At 45.5% G+C, this 23,136-nt stretch overlaps 1 protein-coding gene and 1 non-coding gene across 4 annotated transcripts in view; one reads left to right on the top strand and one right to left on the bottom strand.

Annotated features, from left to right (window-relative positions):
- FBXL18 (F-box and leucine rich repeat protein 18) overlaps nt 1-23,136 on the top strand; it is a 63,950-nt gene that overhangs the window by 20,002 nt on the left and 20,812 nt on the right. For all 3 annotated transcript variants that reach the window (XM_053556828.1, XM_053556829.1, XM_053556830.1), the window contains exon 4: nt 4,981-5,199. In XM_053556828.1, coding sequence (XP_053412803.1) covers nt 4,981-5,199 — 219 coding nt within the window. The remainder of the gene's footprint in view (nt 1-4,980; nt 5,200-23,136) is intronic.
- Nucleotides 16,119-16,249, bottom strand: LOC128563026 (small Cajal body-specific RNA 20). Its single transcript, XR_008373699.1, has one exon. It is a non-coding gene; the product is annotated as a small Cajal body-specific RNA 20 (non-coding RNA).

Genomic DNA, 23,136 nt, shown 5'->3' with positions numbered 1-23,136 from the left:
CTGGTGCAGAGGAGGTTAGGGACAGGTTGTTCTGGTCCAGGCCTCACGGCTTGGGGATTTGCAGCACACCTCTATAGCCAGAGGGTTCCTAGTTGGGCAGAAGTGGGCTTTCTCTCTCCCCATGTCCTGCCTTGGGGTACAGGGATGGGGAGAGTGTTACCCTGAGTCACCCTGGGCTGCTGTGACCTCAGAACCAGGGCAGCATCTTGGTGGAAGCAAGAGCCATTTCAGAGCCAGACCCTGGCACATTGTCTCAGAGACACCTCAGACACCTGGGCATTGTTCATGAGGCCTGTGATGTGAGTGCCTTATTGTACCCACTGAGCCACAGGGAGACCCAGCCACCCCCTCCAGAAGCAGAATTTGAAGGCCAGATCCTTGCTCCTTGGAAGGGTGAGGGATGGCAGGAAGAAGGGTCATGGCCCCCCTGAAATGAGACCAGGCACAGTGCATAACACCCCTGCCCTACCTGTAGACGATGTTGGGCACTTATGGTAGGTCAGCTCTGCTGCCATCCTCGGTGGCCTGTGGGTCCTGGGGGAAGGTTTGGACATGTGGCTCCTGCCCACTAGGCCACTGGAGGGGGGCAGGAGTGGACAGGACATTCTCCCATGGGCCCATCCCTGTCCTGAACACCTGTGACAGGCGACTTCCTCTAGGGCAGAAGAAGTGGCTGTCCATTTGAGAAAAGGTTAAAAAGTGTATACATACGCACACACACACACACACACACGCACACACTCACAGCAGGCACACATACGTTAAAAAGTATATACAAGCACTTGGCGCGCTGCACTTTGCAGGTTTGGTTTGCAACCACAGAGGCCCGAGAGGCTTGGGTGGGTGGCACAGACCCACATCGCCACCTAGTGACGGAGTCCACTGCAGCCTCTCCTCTCTGTGGTTCTTGCCCCATGCTGTTGGGAGCCTCTGGCTGCTTAGGTGATTTGGGATCTTGCCTTAAGGTTTTTGCTTTTTGGTTTCTGATATATATATATATATAAAATTTTTTTTTAGAGATAGAGTCTCATTTTATATTTTTGTTGCAGTTTGGCCATGGCTAGGTTCGAACCCGCCACCCTAGGTATATGGGGCCAGTGCCCCACCCACTGAGCCACAGGCGCCGCCCTCTAAGATATATTTTAATGAAAACACTCCTCACCGTCTTTAAATTAAAATGACTTTCAGGCTCGGCGCCTGTAGCTCAGTGGCTAGGGCACCAGCCACATACACTGGAGCTGGCAGGTTCAAATCCAGCCTGGGCCTGCCAAACAATAAAAAAAAAGCCAGGCATTGGGGTGGGTGCCTGTAGTACCAGCTACTTGGGAGGCTGAGGCAAGAGAATTGCTTAAGCCCAAGAGTTTGAGGTTGCTGTGAGCTGTGATGCCATGGTACTCTACCCAGGGTGACAGCTTGAGACTCTGTCTCAAAAAAAAAACAAACAAAAATAACGACATTCATAGTTTACCAAAACAAAAAAACAGTTTGCATTTTTTTTTTCTTTTTTATTGTTGGGGATTCATTGCAGTTTGCATTTTTTAATCTGAAGTTGCTCTAACAGTAGGACTTAATTGCTTCCTGCTAAACAGGTTTCAGGTGCTACCTCACTGCAGGTCCTCAGTGCCCTTGAGTCCTTGTGGCTGCTTCAGGGGCTTGATTCTCAGCAAATTAAAAAAAAATTATTTTTGGTCTCTCTCTGTTGTCCAAGCTGGAGTACAGTGGCATAATCATAGCTCAATGCGGCCCCTTAACTCTTAGGCTCATGTGATCTTCCTGCCTCAGCCTCCACAGTAGCTGGGACTACAGGTGCATGCCCACCACCATATCTACCTAATGTTTTCCATTTTTAATTTTTTTGAGACACAGTCTCACTTGGTCACCCTTGGTAGAGTGTTATGGTGTCATAGCCTACAGTAACCTCAAATTCTTGGGTTCAAGCGATCCTCTTGCCTCAGCCTCCCAAGTAGCTGGGAGTATAGGTCCCAGCCAGAACCCCCAGCTATTTTTAGAGACGAGGCCTTGCTCTTGCTCAGGCTGGTTTCAAACCTGTGAGCTCAGGCAGTCCACCCACTTTAGCCTCCCAGAGGACTGGGATTACAGGTGTGAGCCACTGCGCCTGGCCCGTTTTGCATTTTTTGTAGAGATGGAGTCTTGCTAGGTAGCCCAGACTGGTCTCAAATTCCAGTGATCCTCCTGCCTTGGCCTCCCAGAGCCTCCCAGAACCCTGGGGATTCTAGGTGTGAGTCACCGTGCCTATGTTAAAGGTTTAGTCATTTCAAGTTTTGCTTTGCTGAAGGGATATTCTTGTGAACTTGAAGGGTATATACTTTTGCTAATCCAAGTGTCTTTATAATAGCTTTTCCCCTATGTGGATGGCTTTTGTACTTTTTGTATTCTGTTAGCAGTATGCAATTAATGAGAGTGCTGCATATCCTCACTATATTTTTCTTGATCTGCAGGTAAAGGCTGGAACACTTTATGTGATATTTTATTTTCCTTAGGATTTTTGGCTTGTTAAATTTGTAATGAATTGACCCTTATATGCATGGAGGACCTTTGTTATCCATGGGGGGCATCTGCCCTGCCCATGGTTGTCTGGATGTCCCATGTCTTCAGGGATAAAATTTATTACATGGCATCTGGGGCGAGGCTTGTGCTCTGTGTTTGTGACATGGGCTGTGGCGCTGTGGCCCATGCAGCCTTGCTGAGGCTTCCCTCCCACCTCCAGCACCCTGTGGCATCCTGTGCTGTAGTGGGCAGTGGTGCTGCAGGTTTTTCAAATTACACCCTCAGAAGCACTTGCATTATCCTTATAATCTTAGCCTCAGTAACATCTCATTTCTGCTTAAAAATAAAGTAAAACCTAGCCTTACTAGCTGCATTTCGGGTGTTCAGTAGCCTGTGTGACTGGTGGCCCTCATGTGAGACAGCTTGGAACAGTTTCTGCCTGTTGCCTTCAGCTCCTTTTTTTTTTTTTTTGTGGTTTTTGGCCGGGGCTGGGTATGAACCTGCCACCTACGGCATATGGGACCGGCACCCTACTCCTTGAGTCACAGGCGCCACCCGCCTTCAGCTCCTTTTGTGCTCAGCATCTGTGTTGGTGTCCTGGGGCTGCCATAATGATTGACCACGGACTGGGTTGCTTAAAACAACAGAAATTGTTTCATGATTCTGGAGGTGAGGAGTTCAAATTCAAGGTGGGAGTAGAGTTGGTTCCTTCTGAAGGGTTATTAGGCAGTTCATTCCAGTCTCCCTCCCAACCTCCCTCCCAGCCACTAGTGGCTGTTAGCAATGCTTGGTGCTCCTGGGCTATCAATGCATCACTCTGCTCTCTGTTTTTGCATCTTCACCTGGACTTCTAAGGAGCTGGTCATTGGGTTTAGAGCCCACCCTACTACAGTGTGACCACATCTTTACTCCATCAGCAAAGACCCTGGGGTTAGGACTCCTGTGTAGTTTGTTGGGGAACACAGTTCAGCCCACACCAGCCTCCCCATGCCCTGGCTTTCACTTTGTACCTTTCCTTCCCTGATGCCAGGTGCTCCTGGCAGTCCTGAAGTCCCTTGAGTTCTCTTTCAGCCCTCTTTGCTCCCTGCTATTTCTGAGAGGCTCACTGTGCCCCAAGCCCTGTCATAGCCCAGGTGTTTCTCACTTCCCATGACTGTGTTCCCAGCTGGCAGGTGAATTTCTTTGTAGATCTCAGCAGTGACAAGTCCCTGCCTCCATCACTGCACCCCTCAAAAACTGCTCTGTCCTTTTGCTTTCTGTCACAGTAGACATTCTACCAAGGAAGGATCTGGAACATGTCCCCTACTCCCCTTCCTAAATCTTGCCCTTCCCCTGGGTTCTCCCTTCTGCCTCTTTTTTTTTTTTTGTAGAGACATAGTCTCACTGTACCGCCCTCGGGTAGAGTGCCGTGGCGTCACACAGCTCATAGCAACCTCTAACTCTTGGGCTTATGCGATTCACTTGCCTCAGCCTCCTGAGCAGCTGGGACTACAGGCGCCCGCCACAACGCCCAGCTATTTTTTTTTTTTTTGTTGCAGTTTGGCCGGGGCTGGGTTTGAACCTGCCACCCTCGGCATATGGGGCCGGCGCCCTACTCACTGAGCCACAGGCGCCGCCCCTCTTCTGCCTCTTTGTAGCCATAGCATCCTGGGATCCCCTCCCTGCCTGTGGCCTGGCTCTCATCCATATTCCTGAAACCAGGTGCCATCTGGTACACACCTGCAGACCTGTCATCTGTAGGCTACATGTTGAATTCTTAGCTCACACTTAGCCTCTTCCTGGCCTCAGAGCTGTCCAGTGCCATCTACCCTTCCTTTTCTTTCTTTCTTTTTTTTTTCTGGTTGCAGCCATCACTGTTTGGCAGGCCCGGGCTGGATTCGAACCCGCCAGCTCAGGTATATGTGGCTGGGGCCTTAGCCACTTGAGCCACAGGCGCCAAGCCACCATCCACCCTTCCTGTCGTGGCCGAAGGGGTTCTTGGCTGGCTGAGGTGCCTTCCCCACTCCACCCCAGCCTCCTGGGTTCCCATCCTCTCTTGTGATTTGTTTGTCATCTGTCTTCCCCATCACACTGAACTCCCTGAGGGCAGGGACTTCTTGTGAGTTCCTCTCTGTACCCCCTTCCCCCAGCATGTCTGTGGTCTGAGGAAGAGTAGGTGCCTGGGGGGTCAGTCAGATACACCAAGTAGGCAGCATAGTAGATATAAGGCAGACTGTGGGCACAGAAGGCTGATGGCCCAGGTTTGGAGACAGTGGCAGGCTGGACCCCTCCCACCTCAAATCAGGATCTCCAGGGAAAAAAACAGGAATCTAAGTCCTCACCCAGTGCTCCAGGAGGTTGTGATGTAGTCAAGGATGGGATCCGCTGGGCTGGGCTCTAGGTCAAGAAGCCCTCACTCACAGCACATCCAGGACCCGTGGTATGGCCTAGTGGTCCCTGTGTGGAATCTCACCCCTGTCCTCTCTCCTGCAGGTTGGAGCAGCCCTACTTCAGTGCCAACGCCCAGTTCTTTCAGGCGCTGAGCCAGTGCCCCTCACTGCAGCGCCTGTGCCTGGTTTCCCGCAGCGGCACCCTCCAGCCTGATGCAGTTGTGGCCTTTATGGCCCGCTGCCTACAGGTCGTCGTGTGCCACATGTTCACCGGGGAGTCCTTGGCCACATGCAAGAGCCTGCAGCAGTCACTCCTCCGCAGGTGAGTGGCATGGGTCAGACGTGGCCTTGGTGAGGGGGTCCTGGGGAGGCCTCAAAGTACCATGGTCTTGGGACCTGGTCTCTGGCTTTTGTTGAGTGCCCATGATGACTTCATGGAATTAGAGGACACTAGGCAGTGATGGAGGGAGAACAGAGGGTTTGGTTGTCTGCAGCTCGGCTTCACATTCCCTAGGTATTCCCTCGGCCACATGGTGATTTTTCTAGATAGTCCAATTCCCTCTTTCCCGGAAGCACAAAAGTATTCTTCATTCACATTTTGACATCACTGTTTCTCTGGTGTATAAATACACACTCCTGAATTTTTTTTCTTTCTCCTTTAAAAATTTTTTTTTTATTAAATCATAGCTGTGTACATTAATGCAATCATGGGGTTTTAATTTTTATTAAAAAAAAATTTTTTTTGAGATAGAGTCTCACTTTGCTATCCTCAGTAGAGAGCTATGGTATCATAGCTCATAGCAACCTCCAACTCTTGGGCTCTCTTGCCTCAGCCTCCTGAGTAGCTGGGACTACAGGCACCCACCGTAATGCCCAGCTATTTTTTTTTTTTAAAGAAATGGGGTCTCGGGCGGTGCCTGTGGCTCAGTGAGTAGGGCGCCAGCCCCATATGCCGAGGGTGGCGGGTTCAAACCCAGCCCCGGCCAAACTGCAACCAAAAAATAGCCCGGCGTTGTGGCGGGCGCCTGTAATCCCAGCTGCTCAGGAGGCTGAGGCAAGAGGATCGCGTAAGCCCAAGAGTTAAGAGGTTGCTATGAGCCGTGTGACGCCACGGCACTCTACCTGAGGGCGGTACAGTGAGACTCGGTCTCTACAAAAAAAAAAAAGAAATGGGGTCTCACTCTGGCTCAGGCTGGTCTCAAACTAGTGAGGATCCACTTGCCTCGGCCTCCCAGAGTGCTAGGATTACAGGCATGAGCCACTACACCTGGCCTCCTCTAACTTTTTATTTTAAAGTAATTTTAGGTTGAATGTGGTGGCTCACACCTATAATCCCAGCACTCTGGGAGGCTGAGGCAGGAGGATCACTTGAGGGCAGGAGTTTGAGATCAGCCTGGGTAACAGATCCCACTTCTAATAATAATAATAAAAAATTATTTTATAATAAATAATTTATATAATAAATTATTATATAATAATTTAGAAATGTTGTAAAAAAAAGTTCCCACATACCCTTAACCCATCTTTTCTTTTTTTTTTTTTTGTAGAGACAGAGTCTCACTTTATGGCCCTCGGTAGAGTGCCGTGGCCTCACACAGCTCACAGCAACCTCCAACTCCTGGGCTTAAGCGATTCTCTTGCCTCAGCCTCCCGAGTAGCTGGGACTACAGGCGCTTGCCACAACGCCCGGCTATTTTTTGGTTGCAATTTGGCCGGGGCCGGGTTTGAACCCGCCACCCTCGGTATATGGGGCCGGCGCCTTACCGACTGAGCCACAGGCGCCGCCCAACCCATCTTTTCTTAATGTAACATCATGCAATCCACAGGACAATTATTAAAATGAAGACATTAGCAGGGCTGTACTCACGATCCAATCCTCTGACCTTAGAATTTCACCAGTTTTCCCATTGAAATCCCTGTTCTCCGCCAAGATCTGATTCAGGGTCCATTTCAGAGCCCCTTGTGCTGAGTGGTCAGTCTCTTCATAATTCCTTTTGGTTTTTTGTTTGTTTGTTTTTGAGACAGAGTCTCACTTTGTCGCCCTCGGTAGAGTACCGTGGTATCACATCTCATGGCAACTTCCAACTCTTGGGCTTAGGTAATTTTCTTGCCTCAGCGTCCTCAGTAGCTGGGACTACGGCTGCCCTCCACAACACCCGGCTATTTTTTGTTGTAGTTGTCACTGCTGTTTTAACTGGCTGGGGCTGGGTTTGAACCCAACACCCTCGGTATATGGGGCCAGCTCCCTACCCATTAAGCCACAGGTGCCACCCTCTTCATCCTTCCTTGATCCGTGGTGGCTCCTAAGTCTGTCTTGTCTTTCATCCTTGATGCTTTTGAAGAGTGCTGGTAAGTTGTTTAGTAGAATGCCCCTCAGTTATGATTAGATTGATATTTTACTTTGGACAAGAACACCACAGAAGATGTGCTTTGTCCTTCCCAAGGGTGTGTTGTAATATTACTGGTGATACTAACCTTGATCACTGGTTTCACTGGTTCAGATGGTGTCGGCCAAGTTTTTCCACTGTGAAGTTACTAAATTCCCTTTCTAATTACTTAATAACTTGTGGGGAGGTACTTCAAGAGTATGCAAATATTGGGCGGCACCTGTGGCTCAGTGAGTAGGGCGCCAGCCCCATATGCTGAGGGTGGCGGGTTCAAACCCAGCCCCGGCCAAACTGCAACGAAAAAATAGCCGGGCGCTGTGGCGGGCGCCTGTAGTCCCAGTTGCTCGGGAGGCTGAGGCAAGAGAATCGCGTAAGCCGAAGAGTTAGAGGTTGCTGTGAGCCGTGTGACGCCACGGCACTCTACCCGAGGGCAGTATAGTGAGACTCTGTCTCTACAAAAAAAAAGAGTATGCAAATACAAAATTTCTTAATGTTTCCTGGGCTACAATAGTGGAGTGATCACAGTTCATGTCAACCTCCAATGCCTGGCCTCAAGTAGTTCTCCTGCCTCAGCCTCTTAGAGTGCTGGGATTACATGTGTGAGCCACTATGACCAACCACAAATACCCTGTTTCTGATTCTACTTTGCCCACTAACTTCAGTATCCATTGGTGGATCTTGCCTTAGTCTGCTTTACCATAACAAGAATACACAGACTGAGCAGCTTAAACAGTAGACATTTATTTCTCTGTGAGACTGAGAAGTCTGAGAACTTGGTGTATGGTGAGGGCCTACTTTCTTTTTATTTATTTATTTATTTATTTTTTATTTTTTTGTAGAGACAGAGTCTCACTTTATGGCCCTCGGTAGAGTGCCGTGGCCTCACACAGCTCACAGCAACCTCCAACTCCTGGGCTTAAGCGATTCTCCTGCCTCAGCCTCCCGAGCAGCTGGGACTACAGGTGCCCGCCACAACGCCCGGCTAATTTTTGGTTGCAGTTTGGCCGGGGCCGAGTTTGAACCCGCCACCCTCGGTATATGGGGCCCGCGCCTTACCGACTGAGCCATGGGCGCCGCCCGAGGGCCTACTTTCTGATTTACAGATGTCCGCCTTTTTGCTGTGTCCTTACATGGTGGGGGAGAGAGGTCTTATTTCTTTTTTGTCTCCTTCTCTTCTTTTTTTTTTTTTTGAGACAGAGCCTCAAGCTGTCACCCTGGGTAGAGTGCTGTGGTATCACAGCTCACAGCAACCTCCAACTCCTGAGCTCAAGTGATTTTCCTGCCTCTGCCTCCCAAGTAGCTGGGACTACAGGCGCCTGCCACACGCCCGGCTATTTTTTGGTTGCAGTTTGGCCGGGGCTGGGTTTGAACCCGCCACCCTCGGCATATGGGGCTGGCGCCCTACTCACTGAGCCACAGGTGCCGCCCTCTCCTCTTCTTATAAGGACCCTAATGTCATCCTGAGGGCCTCATCCCCATGCCCTCATCTTATTCTTTTTTGAGACAGAGCCTCAAGCTGTTGCCCTGGGTAGAGTGCTGTGGCATCACAACTCACAGCAACCTCCAACTCCTGGGATCAAATGATTCTCCTGTCTCCACCTGCCAAGTAGCTGGGACTACAGGCGCCTGCTACAATGTCCGGCTATTTTTTGGTTGCAGCCGTCATTGTTGTTTGGTGGGCCCGGGCTGGATTCGAACCCGCCAGCTCAGGTGTATGTGGCTGGCGCATTAGCTGCTTGAGCCACAGGTGCCAAGCATAATCTTACTCTTATTGCCTCCCAAAGGCCCCATCTCCTAATGCTATCCCACTGGGGGTCAGTGCTTCAACATATGAATTTTGGGGAATCACAGACATGCCATCCATAGCAAACAGTTACTGCTGTGATGTTTGCCTAGCAGTGATTTTCTGTGTCCTTCATTCCTTTTACATCTATTAGTTGGTACACTATACTGAGAAAGACCTGTCCCTTCTCCTCGTGTATATATTCATTCAGTTATTTATAGTTGTCAGATATCAGTACGGACCCATGGATGTTCTATTATTCAGTTGGTTGTGGTCCACTGCTCTCACTTTTTATGTTATTTAGATTGTCCCAGATTTGGCCATTGGATGTCCATTCAGATCGATTCTTTAATACACCCCTTCCTTTTTTTTCTTTTGAGCATTTCTTTACTTTTTGGCACTTTGAGACATTCCAGGCTCATCTTGTATTTTCTCTGCCCCAGCCCTGAAATCAGCCATTACTCCAGGGAATCTGGTTCTCATTTTTGGAGAGTGGTACATAGAAACCAAGGTCTGGGCATTAGGTGTGCTTGTTGCTGCTGGAATGTCACTGAAGGTCTTCCGGGTCAGTGATTTTCAAACAGTATTCTGAGAAGAATTTTAAAGATCATTAATTAAATTATTCTTCAAGTTCAAAGCACACTAAGTATATTCTTTTTTTTTTTTTTTTTTTTTTGAGACAGAGTCACTTTGTCACCCTGGTAGAGTACCGTGACATCATAGCTCACAGCAACCTCAAACTTTTGGGCTCAAGTGATTGTCTTGCCTCAGCCTCCCAAGTAGCTGGGATTATAGGTGCCAGCCACAATGCCCGGCTATTTTTAGAGAAGAGGTCTTGCTCTGGCTCAGGCTGGTCTTAGACCTGTGAGCTCAGGCAGTCCACCTGCCTTGGCCTCCCAACTGTTGGAATTACAGGCGTGAGCCACCCCGCCTGGCCTATTCTTTTTTTTCTTTTGAGACAGAGCCTGGGTAGAGTGCTGTAGCATCACAGCTCACAGCAACCTCCATCTCCTGGGCTCAAGCGATTCTCCCGCCTCCGCCTCCCAAGTAGCTGGGACTACAGGCGCCTGCCACAACACCTGGCTATTTTTTGGTTGCAGCTGTCATTGTTGTTTGGCGGCCCCGGGCTGGATTTGAACCTGCCAGCTCAGGTGTATGTGGCTGGCACCTTAGCTTCTTGAGCCACAGGTGCCGAGCCTCTTTTTTTTTCTTTTTAAACAACATAATTTAAGTGTACCGTGGAAGTAACTATAGGTTCAAGTGTGCTGTGAGATTAAAAAAAGTTTGAAAGACACTACTCTAGGAAGACAGAGATAGGAAATTTATCTGTGTGTATTAACACACACCTGTATTTATTCATTTGTGTGTGTTTTTTCTTTCCTTTTTTTTTTTTGAGACAAAGTCTCACTTTATCACCCTCGGTAGAGTGCCATAGCGTCACAGCTCACAGCAACTTCAAACTCCTGGGCTTAAGCAATTCTCTTGCCTCAGCCTTCCAAGTAGCTGGGACTACAGGTGCCCACCACAACACCCAGCTATTTTTTTGTTATTGTTGTCATTGTTGTTTAGTAGGCCTGGGCGGGGTTTGAACCCACCAGCCCTGGTGCATGTGGCTAGCACCCTAACCACTGAGCTATGGGCGCTGAACCATTTGTATTATATTAAAAACAAGAAGTTTATACTGATTTCTCTGATTTCATCCCAATAATGCAGGGCTCATTGTAGCCTTCCCTCTTCCTTCTTGCAACTTCTTCTCCAGCAGTGAAACACCTGGCTCTCATTATCCCCATGTGTTTACTGATTTGTTTACTGATTTTTTCAATGCTAGTAAAACAAAAAACTGTTTCAGAATTGTTTACCCACATCCCTGTGACAAATTAATTTACTAATTCAAGTGTACTATTATGTACATTTTTTGTTAGCTTCACAGAATGTATTGTAAATACTGTTTTCCAAAGTTACTTAGGATCTTTCTTTCCCTTCCCACTGCCTTCAGTGTGGGTGTATTCTTTGTAATACATTTCATTTGTAATCGGTTATTTGTTACTGTTTAATATTCCATTTTGTATTGACCCCACATCCTAGTTGATTCTGCCTATTTGTCTTTTGGTCTGTGAAGTCTTGCTGTGTAATTCTGTGAGTCAGCGCTGCATAAAAGGGCCTGGGTGGAGAAGTATCGCTTTTCCTCCTCTCTTCCCACTCCTCACCTTGTTACCTGCTCCAGGGGTAGCCAGACTCCTTCCTTCTCATTTATCCATTGTGTTTCTTTTGCACAGATGAGGTACGTGAACGTTTTTTCTCCCATGTCCTCCTTTCCTATATGCCCCTTGTTTTTTCACTTAATAATGTGTCATGGAAATTACTCACCAGTTCATACACCTCTTGCTCATACCTTTTATAGCTCTGAGTTCTTTTCTTTTTTAATTGTGGTAAAATACATAGAGCATAAAATGTACTATCTTAACTGTTTTTAGGTGCACATTTCAGTGGTGTTCCGCATATTCATGTTGTTGTGCAACCATTCACCACCATCCTTGTCCAGAAGTTGTTTTTTTTTGAGACAGAGCCTCAAGCTGTCGCTCTGGGTAGAGTGCCATGGCACCACAGCTCACAGCAACCTCCAACTGCTGGGCTCAAGCGATTCTCCTGCCTCCACCTCCCAAGTAGCTGGAACTATAGGCACCCGCCACAACGCCCAGCTATTTTTTGGTTGCAGCCCAAAAAATTGTTGTTTGGCGGGCCAGGGCTGGATTCGACCCTGCCAGCTCAGGTGTATGTGGCTGGAGCCTTAGCCGCTTGAGCCACAGGCACCGAGCCTTTGTCCAGAAATTTTTTTATTTTTATTTTATTTTTTTGTAGAGACAGAGTCTCACTTTATGGCCCTCGGTAGGGTGCCATGGCATCACACAGCTCACAGCAACCTCCAACTCCTGGGCTTAAGCGATTCTTCTTGCCTCAGCCTCCCAAGTAGCTGGGACCACAGGCACCCGCCACAACGCCCAGCTATTTTATGGTTGCAGTTCAGCCAGGGCCGGGTTTGAACCCGCCACCCTCGGTATATGGGGCCAGCGCCTTACCAACTGAGGCACACCGTCCAGAAGTTTTTTATCTTTCCAAACTGAAACTCTGTTGCCATTAAACAATTCCATGCTCCCGTCTGTGGCCCCCACATTCTACTTTCTGTCTCTATGAATTTGACTGCTGGGTGGCGCCTGTGGCTCAGTCAGTAAGGCGCCGGCCCCATATGCCGAGGGTGGCGGGTTCAAACCTAGCCCCGGCCAAACTGCAACCAAAAAATAGCCGGGCGTTGTGGCGGGTGCCTGTAGTCCCAGCTACTCGGGAGGCTGAGGCAAGAGAATCGCTTAAGCCCAGGAGTTGGAGGTTGCTGTGAGCTGTGTGAGGCCACGGCACTCTACCGAGGGCCATAAAGTAAGACTCTGTCTCTACAAAAAAAAAAAAAAAAAAAAAAAAAAATGAATTTGACTGCTATCAGCGCAGTCATACAGTCTTAGTCCTTTTGTGTGTGGCTTATTCTGCATTTTAAAAATATTCACACAGGAATGAAATGCATTTTTTTTTTCGCAGTTTTTGGCCAGGGCCAGGTTTGAACGCGCCACCTCTGGCATATGGGGCCGGTGCCCTACTCCTATATTAGTTGAAATAAAGTTCCTTTGACACCCTAAACCCACCAGTATGAATATGCTTTTTACTTATTTTTTGAGACAGAGTCTCACTCTGTTGCCCCAGGCTAGAGTACTATGGCGTCCTAGCTCACAGCAACCTCAAACTCCTGGGGTTCAAGCCATCCTTTTGCCTTAGCCTCCTGAGAAGCTGGGACGATAGGTGTCTGGCTAATTTTTCTGTTTTTTTTAGTGGAGACAGGATCTCACTCTTGCTTAGGCTGGTCTTGAACTTCTGATCTCAAGTGATCTGCCTTGGCCTCCCAGAGTACTGAGCCACTGCAGCCACCCTTATTTTAAATGCTGAATCCATCAACTAATACATCACTTTCTATTCTGTTGATGGAGATTCTAGGGGTTTCCAGCTTTTCTTCTGTCTGTGAATATCCTTATGTGGGTTTCCCCAAGCACAGGTATACATGTTCCCAGAAGCTGTGGATGGGAGTGTTTTTGAGAAACTGCCAGATTGGTTTACAAAGCAGTTCTCCCAAGCTCCCCTCCCCTGGCTGGGTGTGAGTGTTCTTTGCTCATATCCTTGCCCTGCTCTGTGATGTAGTTCGACTGGTAGATCTTCCTGGTCCCACAGGGGAGAATGTCCTGATATTGTCTGAGGTCAAGTTGTGTCTGTTCTCTGTTCATCGGGTGTGTTTGTTGGTAGCTCATATCTCCTTGTTCTCCTATATCCCTTAGGGACTTTTCTGGTGGGTTTCTTTTTTTTTTACTTTTCTTTTATTTTTTTTTCTCTTTTTTTTTATTGTTGGGGATTCATTGAGGGTACAATAAACCAGGTTACACTGATTGCATTTGTTAGGTAAAGTCCCTCTTGCTTTTTTTTTTTTTTGAGACAGAGCCTCAAGCTGTCACCCTGGGTAGAGTGCCGTGGCATTATAGCTCACAGCAACCTCCAACTCCTAGGCTCAAGCGATTCTCCTGCCTCCGCCTTCCAAGTAGCTGAAAGGCACCCGCCACAATGCCCAGCTATTTTTTGTTGTTTGGTGGGCCTGGGCTGGATTCAAACCTGCCTGCTCAGGTATATGTGGCTGGCGCTTTAGCCATTTGAGCCACAGGCACCAAGCCTCTGGTGGGTTTCTTTAGAGAGAGAGAAGGGGAAAGCATGGGCCAGTGTACCATATGCCCAGCTCTTCCACTTATTTATTTGTTTATTCATTTATTGATTTATTTTGAATTTCACCTAGGCTGGGGTATAGTGGTGTGATCAAGCTTACTGGAGCCTTCAACTCCTGGGCTCAGGCGATCTTCCTACCTCTATCTTAAGTAGCCAGGAAGATATGCACCACCATACTCAGCTAATTAAAAACAATTTTTTTTCTGGGAGGCCGAGCGGGGGGGGGATTGTGTGAGCTCACAGGTTCAAGACCAGCTTGAGCCAGAGCAAGACCTTGTCTCTAAAAATAGCCCGGCATTGTGGCAGGCGCCTGTAGTCCCAGCTACTTAGGAGGATGAGGCAGGAGAATTGCTTGAGCCCAAGAGTTTGAGATTGCTGTGAGCTGTGATGCCATGGCACTCTACTAAGGGCGACAAAGTGAGACTCTATCTCAAAAAATAAAACAAAACTGTTTTTTTTTTTTGCAGAGATGGGGATCTTACTATGTTGTCGAGGCTGGTCTTGAGCTGCTGGCTTGAAATAATCCTCTCATTGGCCTTCTAAAGTGCTGGGATTATAGACATGAGCCACCACACCTGGCTAAAGATCAAATTTCAACATGCTGATTTATAGGGGACAAATATTTAAACTCTATTAGTCTCAAAATAACTGCCTGCATTGACTTAATATTAGGTCATTCATTGCTGTCTTAGGTTGACTTGAAATGACTTATCTGATCAAAGCCTTTGCCCAAGATAGATGAGAAAAAATTTTATTTTTATTTTAGTTTTTTTGAGACAGAATCTCACTCTGTTGCCCTGGGTAGAGTGCTGTGGTGTCATAGTTCACAGCAACCTCAAACTCTAGGGCTCAAGTAGTCCTCCTGCCTCAGCCTCCCGAGTAGCTAGTACTATAGATGCCTGCCACCACACCTGGCTAGTTTTTTCTATTTTTTGGCTAGTTTTGTCTGTTTTTGTTGTTGTTGAGTAGGCTTAGGCAAGGTTCCATCTTGCTGCCCCAGTGTGCGGGGCTGGTGCCCTAACCACTGAGCTATGGTGCCCAGCTTATTTTTAGTAGAGACAGGGTCTTGCTCTTACTCAGGCTAGCTCAGGCTAGTCTCTTAACTACTGGGCTCAAGCAATCCACCCACTTCGGCCTCCTAGAGTGCTAAGATTACAAGCGTGAGCCATTGTGCTTGGCTGAGAAAAAATTTTATTATTTATTATTATTTTTTTAATCTTTTTTATTTTATTTTATTTTATTTTTGAGACAGAGTCTCACTTTGTCACCCTCGGTAGAGTGCTGTGGCATCACAGCTCACAGCAACCTCCAGCTTTTGGGCTAGGGTGATTCTCTTGCCTCAGCCTCCCGAGTAACTGGGACTACAGGTGCCCATCACAACGCCTGGCCATTTTTGTTGCAGTTGTCACTGCTATTCTAGCTGGCTGGGGCCGGGTTCAAACCCATTACCCTTGGTATATGGGGCCAGCGCCCTACCCACTGAGCCACAGGCGCCGCCCTGAGAAAAAAAAATTTTTTTTTTTTTTTTTTGCGATTTTTTGGCCAGGACTGGGTTTGAACCCACCACCTCCCGCATGTGGGGCTGGCACCCTACTCCTTTGAGCCACAGGCACTGCCTGTCGAGAAAAAATTTTAATCAGCATTCTTTTCTTTTCTAATTATACTGAAGTAGAACAATTTTTTTTTTTTTTTGTAGAGACAGGGTCTCACTTTATGGCCCTCGGTGGAGTGCCGTGGCCTCACACAGCTCACAGCAACCTCCAACTCCTGGGCTTAAGCGATTCTCTTGCCTCAGCCTCCCGAGTAGCTGGGACTACAGGCGCCCGCCACAACGCCCGGCTATTTTTTGGTTGCAGTTTGGCCGGGGCCGGGTTTGAACCCGGGTTTGAACCCCAACACCCTCGGTATGTGGGGCCGGCGCCTTACTGACTGAGCCACAGGCGCCGCCATTTTTTTTTTTTTTCTTCATGTAGAGACAGAGTCTCACTTTATGGCCCTTGGTAGAGTGCCATGGCATCACACAGCTCACAGCAACCTCCAACTCCTGGGCTTAAGCGATTCTCTTGCCTCAGCCTCCCTAGTAGCTGGGACTACAGGCGCCCGCCACAACGCCCAGCTATTTTTTGGTTGCAGTTCAGCCGGGGCCGGGCTTGAACCTGCCACCCTAGGCATATGGGGCCAGCGCCTTACCGACTGAGCCACAGGCGCCTCCCCGAATTTTGTTTTTTTTTTAATGAGAGAGGAAGCTATTTTCTTTTTTATTCCAAATGTCTGAGGCAGGAAAACAAGGCTGCCAGCTTATGACAATCCTCACAATAATCTTAAAGGGCTGATCTCTGTCTCCATGCTTGGCTGAGGTGAAACTGGACCCCCCACAACCCCAAGAGAGAGAGGCCCTAGTTTTTAAAGTCTTTTTATACACATAACCTAAAATTTTATTGTTCAGTGACATTAAGCTCATTTACAATGTCATGCAACTATCAGAACTTCATCTTCCCAAATGAAAACTCTGCCCCTATTAGGCAAGAATTTACCATTCCTCTTTTCCCCCTGACCATTCTTTTTTCTCTTGTTTGAATTGATGCAAAGATCTTTTAACTGTAAGTTTTTCACATCTCTGTGCTTTGTTTAGGTTTAGAAGCAGTGGTTATTTGCGTGGTTGTGGGTAAAGGTGGTAGACTGAACAGTGATCATTCCTTCTCTTGGGCCCTCTGTTGTCAGACTTTTTGCCTTTCCTCCCTTTTTTTTTTTCCTTTTTATTTATGTATTTATTTTTTAATTTTATTTTATTATTAAATCATAGCTGTGTACATTAATGCGATCATGGGGCACCATACACTGGTTTTATAGACCATTTGACACATTTTCATCACACTGGTTAACATGGCCTTCCTGGTATTTTCTTAGTTATTGCGTTAAGACATTTATATTCTACATTTACTAAGTTTCACATGTAACCTTGTAAGATGCACCATAGGTGTAATCCCACTAATCACCCTCCCTCTGCCCATCCTCCCCCCTTCCTCCTCTCCTTCTCCCCCTTCCCCATATTTTTAGGTTATAACTGGGTTATAGCTTTCATATGAAAGCCATAAAATAGTTTCATAGTACGGCTGAGTACATTGGATACTTTTTCTTCCATTCTTGAGATACTTTACTAAGAAGAATATGTTCCAGCTCCATTCATGTAAACATGAAAGAGGTAAAGTCTCTGTCTTTCTTTAAGGCTGCATAATATTCCATGGTATACATATACCACAATTGATTAATCCATTTGTGGATTGATGGGCACTTGGGCTTTTTCTATGACTTAGCAATTATGAATTGGGTTGCAATAAACATTCTGGTACAAATATCTTTGTTATGATGTGATTTTTGGTCTTCTGGGTATATACCTAGTAGAGGAATTATAGGATTGAATGGCAGATCTATTTTTAGATCTCTAAGTGTTCTCCAAGCATCTTTCCAAAAGAAATGTATTATTTGCATTCCCACAGCAGTGTAGAAGTGCTCCCTTTTCTCCACATCCACGCCAACATCTCTTGGGATTGGGATTTTGTGATATGGGCTAATCTTACTGGAGTTAGATGATATGTCAAAGTAGTTTTGATTTGCATTTCTCTGATGATTAAAGATGATGAGCATTTTTTCATATGTCTGTAGGCCGTGCGCCTATCTTCTTCAGAGAAGTTTCTCTTCAAGTCCCTTGCCCAGCCTGCGAAGGGATCACTTGTTCTTTTCTTATTTATACGTTTGAGTTCTCTGTGGATTCTGGTTATTAAACCTTTGTCGGAGACATAACCTGCAAATATCTTCTCCCATTCTGAGGGCTGTTTGCTTGCTTTACTTACTGTGTTCTTGGCTGTGCAGAAGCTTTTTAGTCTGATCAGGACCCAGTAGTGTATTTTTGAAGCTGTTTCAATTGCCCGGGGCGGGGGTCCTCCTCATAAAATATTCACCCAGACCAATTTCTTCAAGAGTTTTCCCTGCACTCTCTTCTGGTATTTTTATAGTTTCATGTCTTAAGTTTAAATCTTTAATCCAGTGAGAGTCTATCTTAGTTAATGGTGAAAGGTGTGGGTCGAGTTTCAGTTTTCTACAAGTCGCCAGCCAGTTCACCCAGCACCATTTGTTAAATAGGGAATCTTTTCCCCACTGAATGTTTTTAATAGGCTTGTCATAGATCAAATAATGGTAAGTAGTTGGGTTCATCTCTTGGTTCTCTATTCTGTTCCAGACATTTACCTCTCTGTTTTTGTGCCAGTACCATGCTGTTTTGATCACTATTGATTTATATTATAGTCTGAGGTCAGGTAGTGTAATTCCTCCTGCTTTGTTTTTATTTCTGAGTAATGTCTTGGCTATTCGAGGTTTTTCCTGATTCCATATAAAACGAAGTATTATTTTTTCAAGATCTTTAAAGTATGACAGTAGAGCTTTAATATGCCTGTTGCTCCCTTAACCAGCACCACCTCTTCCCCTCGCAAATGTGGTGTCTGGGAATCTGTTGTTCTGCTGCTGAGTGGGGACTTAGCTGAGCACCCAAAATTTGTATGCAAGTCAGGAAGCATGACTCCTCATGGGACCTTTGCACATTACCTGGGGGAGCAAAGCATTTCAGGACCTCTCAGGAGGACATGCTACTGATCATGGAAATAAGCAGGTCCCGAAAGGGTGAGCACAGCCATGGGGGCTGCAGCTCCCTCCCTAGTTTTCTGTGCCCCTGCAGATAGGGAGCAGTGACAGCAAGGAGGTCCCATCTATTCACAGAATTACAAGAAGAGTCGCCAGCCACGAGGTCGGGAGCCACTGGGCTCTTGACAGTCCTGCTGGCCAGACCTCAGGGTAGGCTGCTGGATTTCTCAGGAATGATCCTAGTTGGGGTTTTTGCCTTCCTTTTTGTAAAAAAAAAAAGTATTTATAATCTTTTTTAAAAATTTAGACTATGTGGAGGCCTGAGCGAGAGCCGACGGTGGGCGGGCGCAGCTGCATCCTGAGCGCCGGCGCGGGCTGGTGGGCCGCGCACCCTTCCTTCTCTTCACTCCCCGCGCCCTCAGACATGGTGGCCCCCGGCTCAGTGACCAGCCGGCTGGGCTCGGTGTTCCCCTTCCTGCTGGTCCTGGTGGATCTGCAGTATGAAGTCCACAGGCACGAGAACTTAAAGAGCAAGAGGAAGTGAAAGGAAAATTAGGGCAAGGAAACAGATAAAAGAAATCACTCATGAGGAAGAATCAGCAGAAAACTCCAGGCAACATGAAGAACCAGTCCAGAACAACCCCGCCAAGGGACCATGAGGTAGCTACTGCAGAAGATTCCACCTATACAGAAATGTTAGGAATGACAGAAAGGGAATTTAGAATACACATGTTGAAAACAATGAAAGAAATGATGGAAACAATGAAGGAAACTGCTAATAAAGTGGAAATTAACCAAAAGGAAATTCAAAAACAGAATCAAATAAGAGATGAATGATATGAAGAATATAAAAAGGATATAGCAGAGCTGAAGGAAATGAAACAGTCAATCAGGGAACTTAAAGATGCAATGGAAAATATCAGCAACAGGTTAGACCATGCAGAAGAAAGAATTTCAGAGGTAGAAGACAAAGTTTTCGAGATAACTCAGATAGTAAAAGAGGCAGAAAAGAAGAGAGAGAAAGCAGAACGTTCCCTGTCAGAATTATGGGACTTTATGAAGCGTTCCAACATACGAGTTATAGGAATTCCAGAAGGGGAAGAAGAATGCCCCAGAGGAATGGAAGCCATACTAGAGAATATTATAAAAGAAAATTTCCCAAATATCACCAAAGATTCTGACACACTGCTTTCAGAGGGATATCGGACCCCAGGTCGCCTCAACTCTAACCGAGCTTCTCCAAGACACATTGTGATGAACCTGTCCAAAGTCAAGACAAAAGAAAAGATTCTGCAAGCTGCCAGGAGTAAGCGCCAGTTGACCTACAGGGGCAGATCCATCAGAGTGACCGCAGACTTCTCTAATGAAACTTTCCAAGCAAGAAGACAATGGTCATCTACCTTTAATCTACTTAAACAGAACAATTTTCAGCCCAGAATTCTGTACCCTGCTAAGCTAAGCTTCAAAATTGACAGAGAAATCAAATCATTTACGGATATACAAACATTGAGGAAATTCGCCACAACAAGACCAGCTCTACAGGAAATACTTCAACCTGTTCTGCACACTGACCACCACAATGGATGAGCAGCAAACTAAGAACTCAGAAATTAAAGGACAGAACCTAACCTCCACACTGATGCAAAAGATAAAGCTAAGCAATGGACTCTCACAAAATAAGACAAATAGAATACTACCACACTTATCAATTATCTCAATAAATGTTAATGGCTTGAATTCCCCACTGAAGAGACATAGATTGGTTGACTGGATTAAAAAACACAAGCCATCCATTTGCTGTCTGCAAGAAACACACCTGGCTTCCAAAGACAAATTAAAGCTCCGAGTCAAGGGTTGGAAGACAATTTTTCAGGCAAATGGCATTCAGAAGAAAAGAGGAGTTGCAATCTTATTTTCAGATACATGTGGATTTAAAGCAACTAAAGTCAAAAAAGACAAAGATGGTCACTTTATATTGGTCAAGGGAAAAATACAACAAGAAGACATTTCAATTCTAAATATGCACCCAATTTAAATGCTCCCAGATTCTTGAAACAGACCTTACTCAGTCTGAGCAATATGATTTCTGATAATACCATAATAAAAGGAGACCTTAACACTCCTCTTACAGAGCTGGACAGATCCTCTAAGCAGAAATTAAACAAGGATATAAGAGATTTAAACGAGACCCTAGAACAACTGTGCTTGATAGACGCATATAGAACACTCCATCCCAAAGATAAAGAACATACATTCTTCTCATCACCCCATGGAACATTCTCCAAAATTGATCATATCCTGGGACACAAAACAAATATCAACAGAAGCAAAAGAATTGAAATTTTACCTTGTATCTTCTCAGACCATAAGGCACTAAAGGTGGAACTCAACTCTAACAAAAATGCTCGACCCCACCCAAAGGCATGGAAATTAAACAATCTTCTGTTGAATAAGAGATGGGTGCAGGAAGAAATAAAACAGGAAATCATTAACTTCCTTGAGCATAACAACAATGAAGACACAAGCTATCAAAACCTGTGGGATACTGCAAAAGCAGTTTTGAGAGGAAAATTCATCACTTTAGATGCCTACATTCAAAAAACAGAAAGAGAGCACATTAACAATCTCACAAGAGATCTTATGGAATTGGAAAAAGAAGAACAATCTAAGCCTAAACTCAGTAGAAGAAAAGAAATATCCAAAATCGAATCAGAGATCAATGAAATTGAAAACAAAAGAATCATTCAGAAAATTAATGAAACAAGGAGTTGGTTTTTTGAAAAAATAAATAAAATAGATAAACCATTGGCCAGACTAACGGGGAATAGAAAAGTAAAATCTCTAGTAACCTCAATCAGAAACGATAAAGGGGAAATAACAACTGATCCCACAGAGATACAAGAGATCATCTCTGAATACTACCAGAAACTCTATGCCCAGAAATTTGACAATGTGAAAGAAATGGATCAATATTTGGAATTACACCCTCTCCCTAGACTCAGCCAGGAAGAAATAGAGCTCCTGAACAGACCAATTTCAAGCACTGAGATCAAAGAAACAATAAAAAATCTTCCAACCAAAAAATGCCCTGGTCCAGATGGCTTCACTCCAGAATTCTATCAAACATTCAAGGAAGAGCTTATTCCTGTACTGCAGAAATTCCAAAAAACTGAGGAAGAAGGAATCTTCCCCGACACATTCTATGAAGCAAACATCACCCTGATACCAAAACCAGGAAAAGACCCAAACAAAAAGGAGAATTTCAGACCAATCTCACTCATGAATATAGACGCAAAAATTCTCAACAAAATCCTAGCCAATAGATTACAGCTTATCATCAAAAAAGTCATTTATCATGATCAAGTAGGCTTCATCCCAGGGATGCAAGGCTGGTTTAACATACACAAGTCCATAAACGTTATCCACCATATTAACAGAGGCAAAAATAAAGATCACATGATCCTCTCAATAGATGCAGAAAAAGCATTTGATAAAATCCAGCATCCTTTTCTAATTAGAACACTAAAGAGTATAGGCATAGGTGGCACATTTCTAAAACTGATTGAACCTATCTATGACAAACCCACAGCCAATATTTTACTGAATGGAGTAAAACTGAAAGCTTTTCCTCTTAGAACTGGAACCAGACAAGGTTGTCCTCTGTCACCTTTACTATTCAACATAGTGCTGGAAGTTCTAGCCAATACAATTAGGCAAGACAAGGAAATAAAGGGAATCCAAATGGGAGCAGAGGAGGTCAAACTCTCCCTCTTTGCTGACGACGTGATCTTATACTTAGAGAACCCCAAAGACTCAACCACAAGACTCCTAGAAGTCATCAAAAAATACAGTAATGTTTCAGGATATAAAATCAATGTCCACAAGTCAGTAGCCTTTGTGTACACCAATAACAGTCAAGAAGCTAATTAAGGACTCAACTCCTTTCACCATAGTTTCAAAGAAAATGAAATACCTAGGAGTATACCTAACGAAGGAGGTGAAGGACCTCTATAAAGAAAACTATGAAATCCTCAGAAAGGAAATAGCAGAGGATATTAACAAATGGAAGAACATACCATGCTCATGGATGGGAAGAATCAACATTGTTAAAATGTCTATACTTCCCAAAGCAATCTACCTATTCAATGCCATTTCTATCAAAATACCAACATCGTACTTTCAAGATTTGGAAAAAATGATTCTGCATTTTGTATGGAACCGGAAAAAACCCCGTATAGCTAAGGCAGTTCTTTGTAACAAAAATAAAGCTGGGGGCATCAGCATACCAGATTTTAGTCTGTACTGCAAAGCCATAGTGCTCAAGACAGCATGGTACTGGCACAAAAACAGAGACATAGACACTTGGAATCGAATTGAAAACCAAGAAATGAAACTAACATTTTACAACCACCTAATCTTTGATAAACCAAACAAGAACATACCTTGGGGGAAAGACTCCCTATTCAATAAATGGTGTTGGGAGAACTGGATGTCTACATGTAAAAGACTAAAACTGGACCCACACCTTTCCCCACTCACAAAAATTGATTCAAGATGGATAAAGGACTTAAATTTAAGGCATGAAACAATAAAAATCCTCCAAGAAAGCATAGGAAAAACACTGGAAGATATTGGCTGGGGAAAGACT

This window comes from Nycticebus coucang, chromosome 12 (genome assembly GCF_027406575.1).
Source record: "Nycticebus coucang isolate mNycCou1 chromosome 12, mNycCou1.pri, whole genome shotgun sequence".
Taxonomy (NCBI): domain Eukaryota; kingdom Metazoa; phylum Chordata; class Mammalia; order Primates; family Lorisidae; genus Nycticebus; species Nycticebus coucang.
The sequence above is the reverse complement of the archived record's forward strand: the minus strand, read 5'-3'. Positions and strand labels throughout refer to the sequence as shown.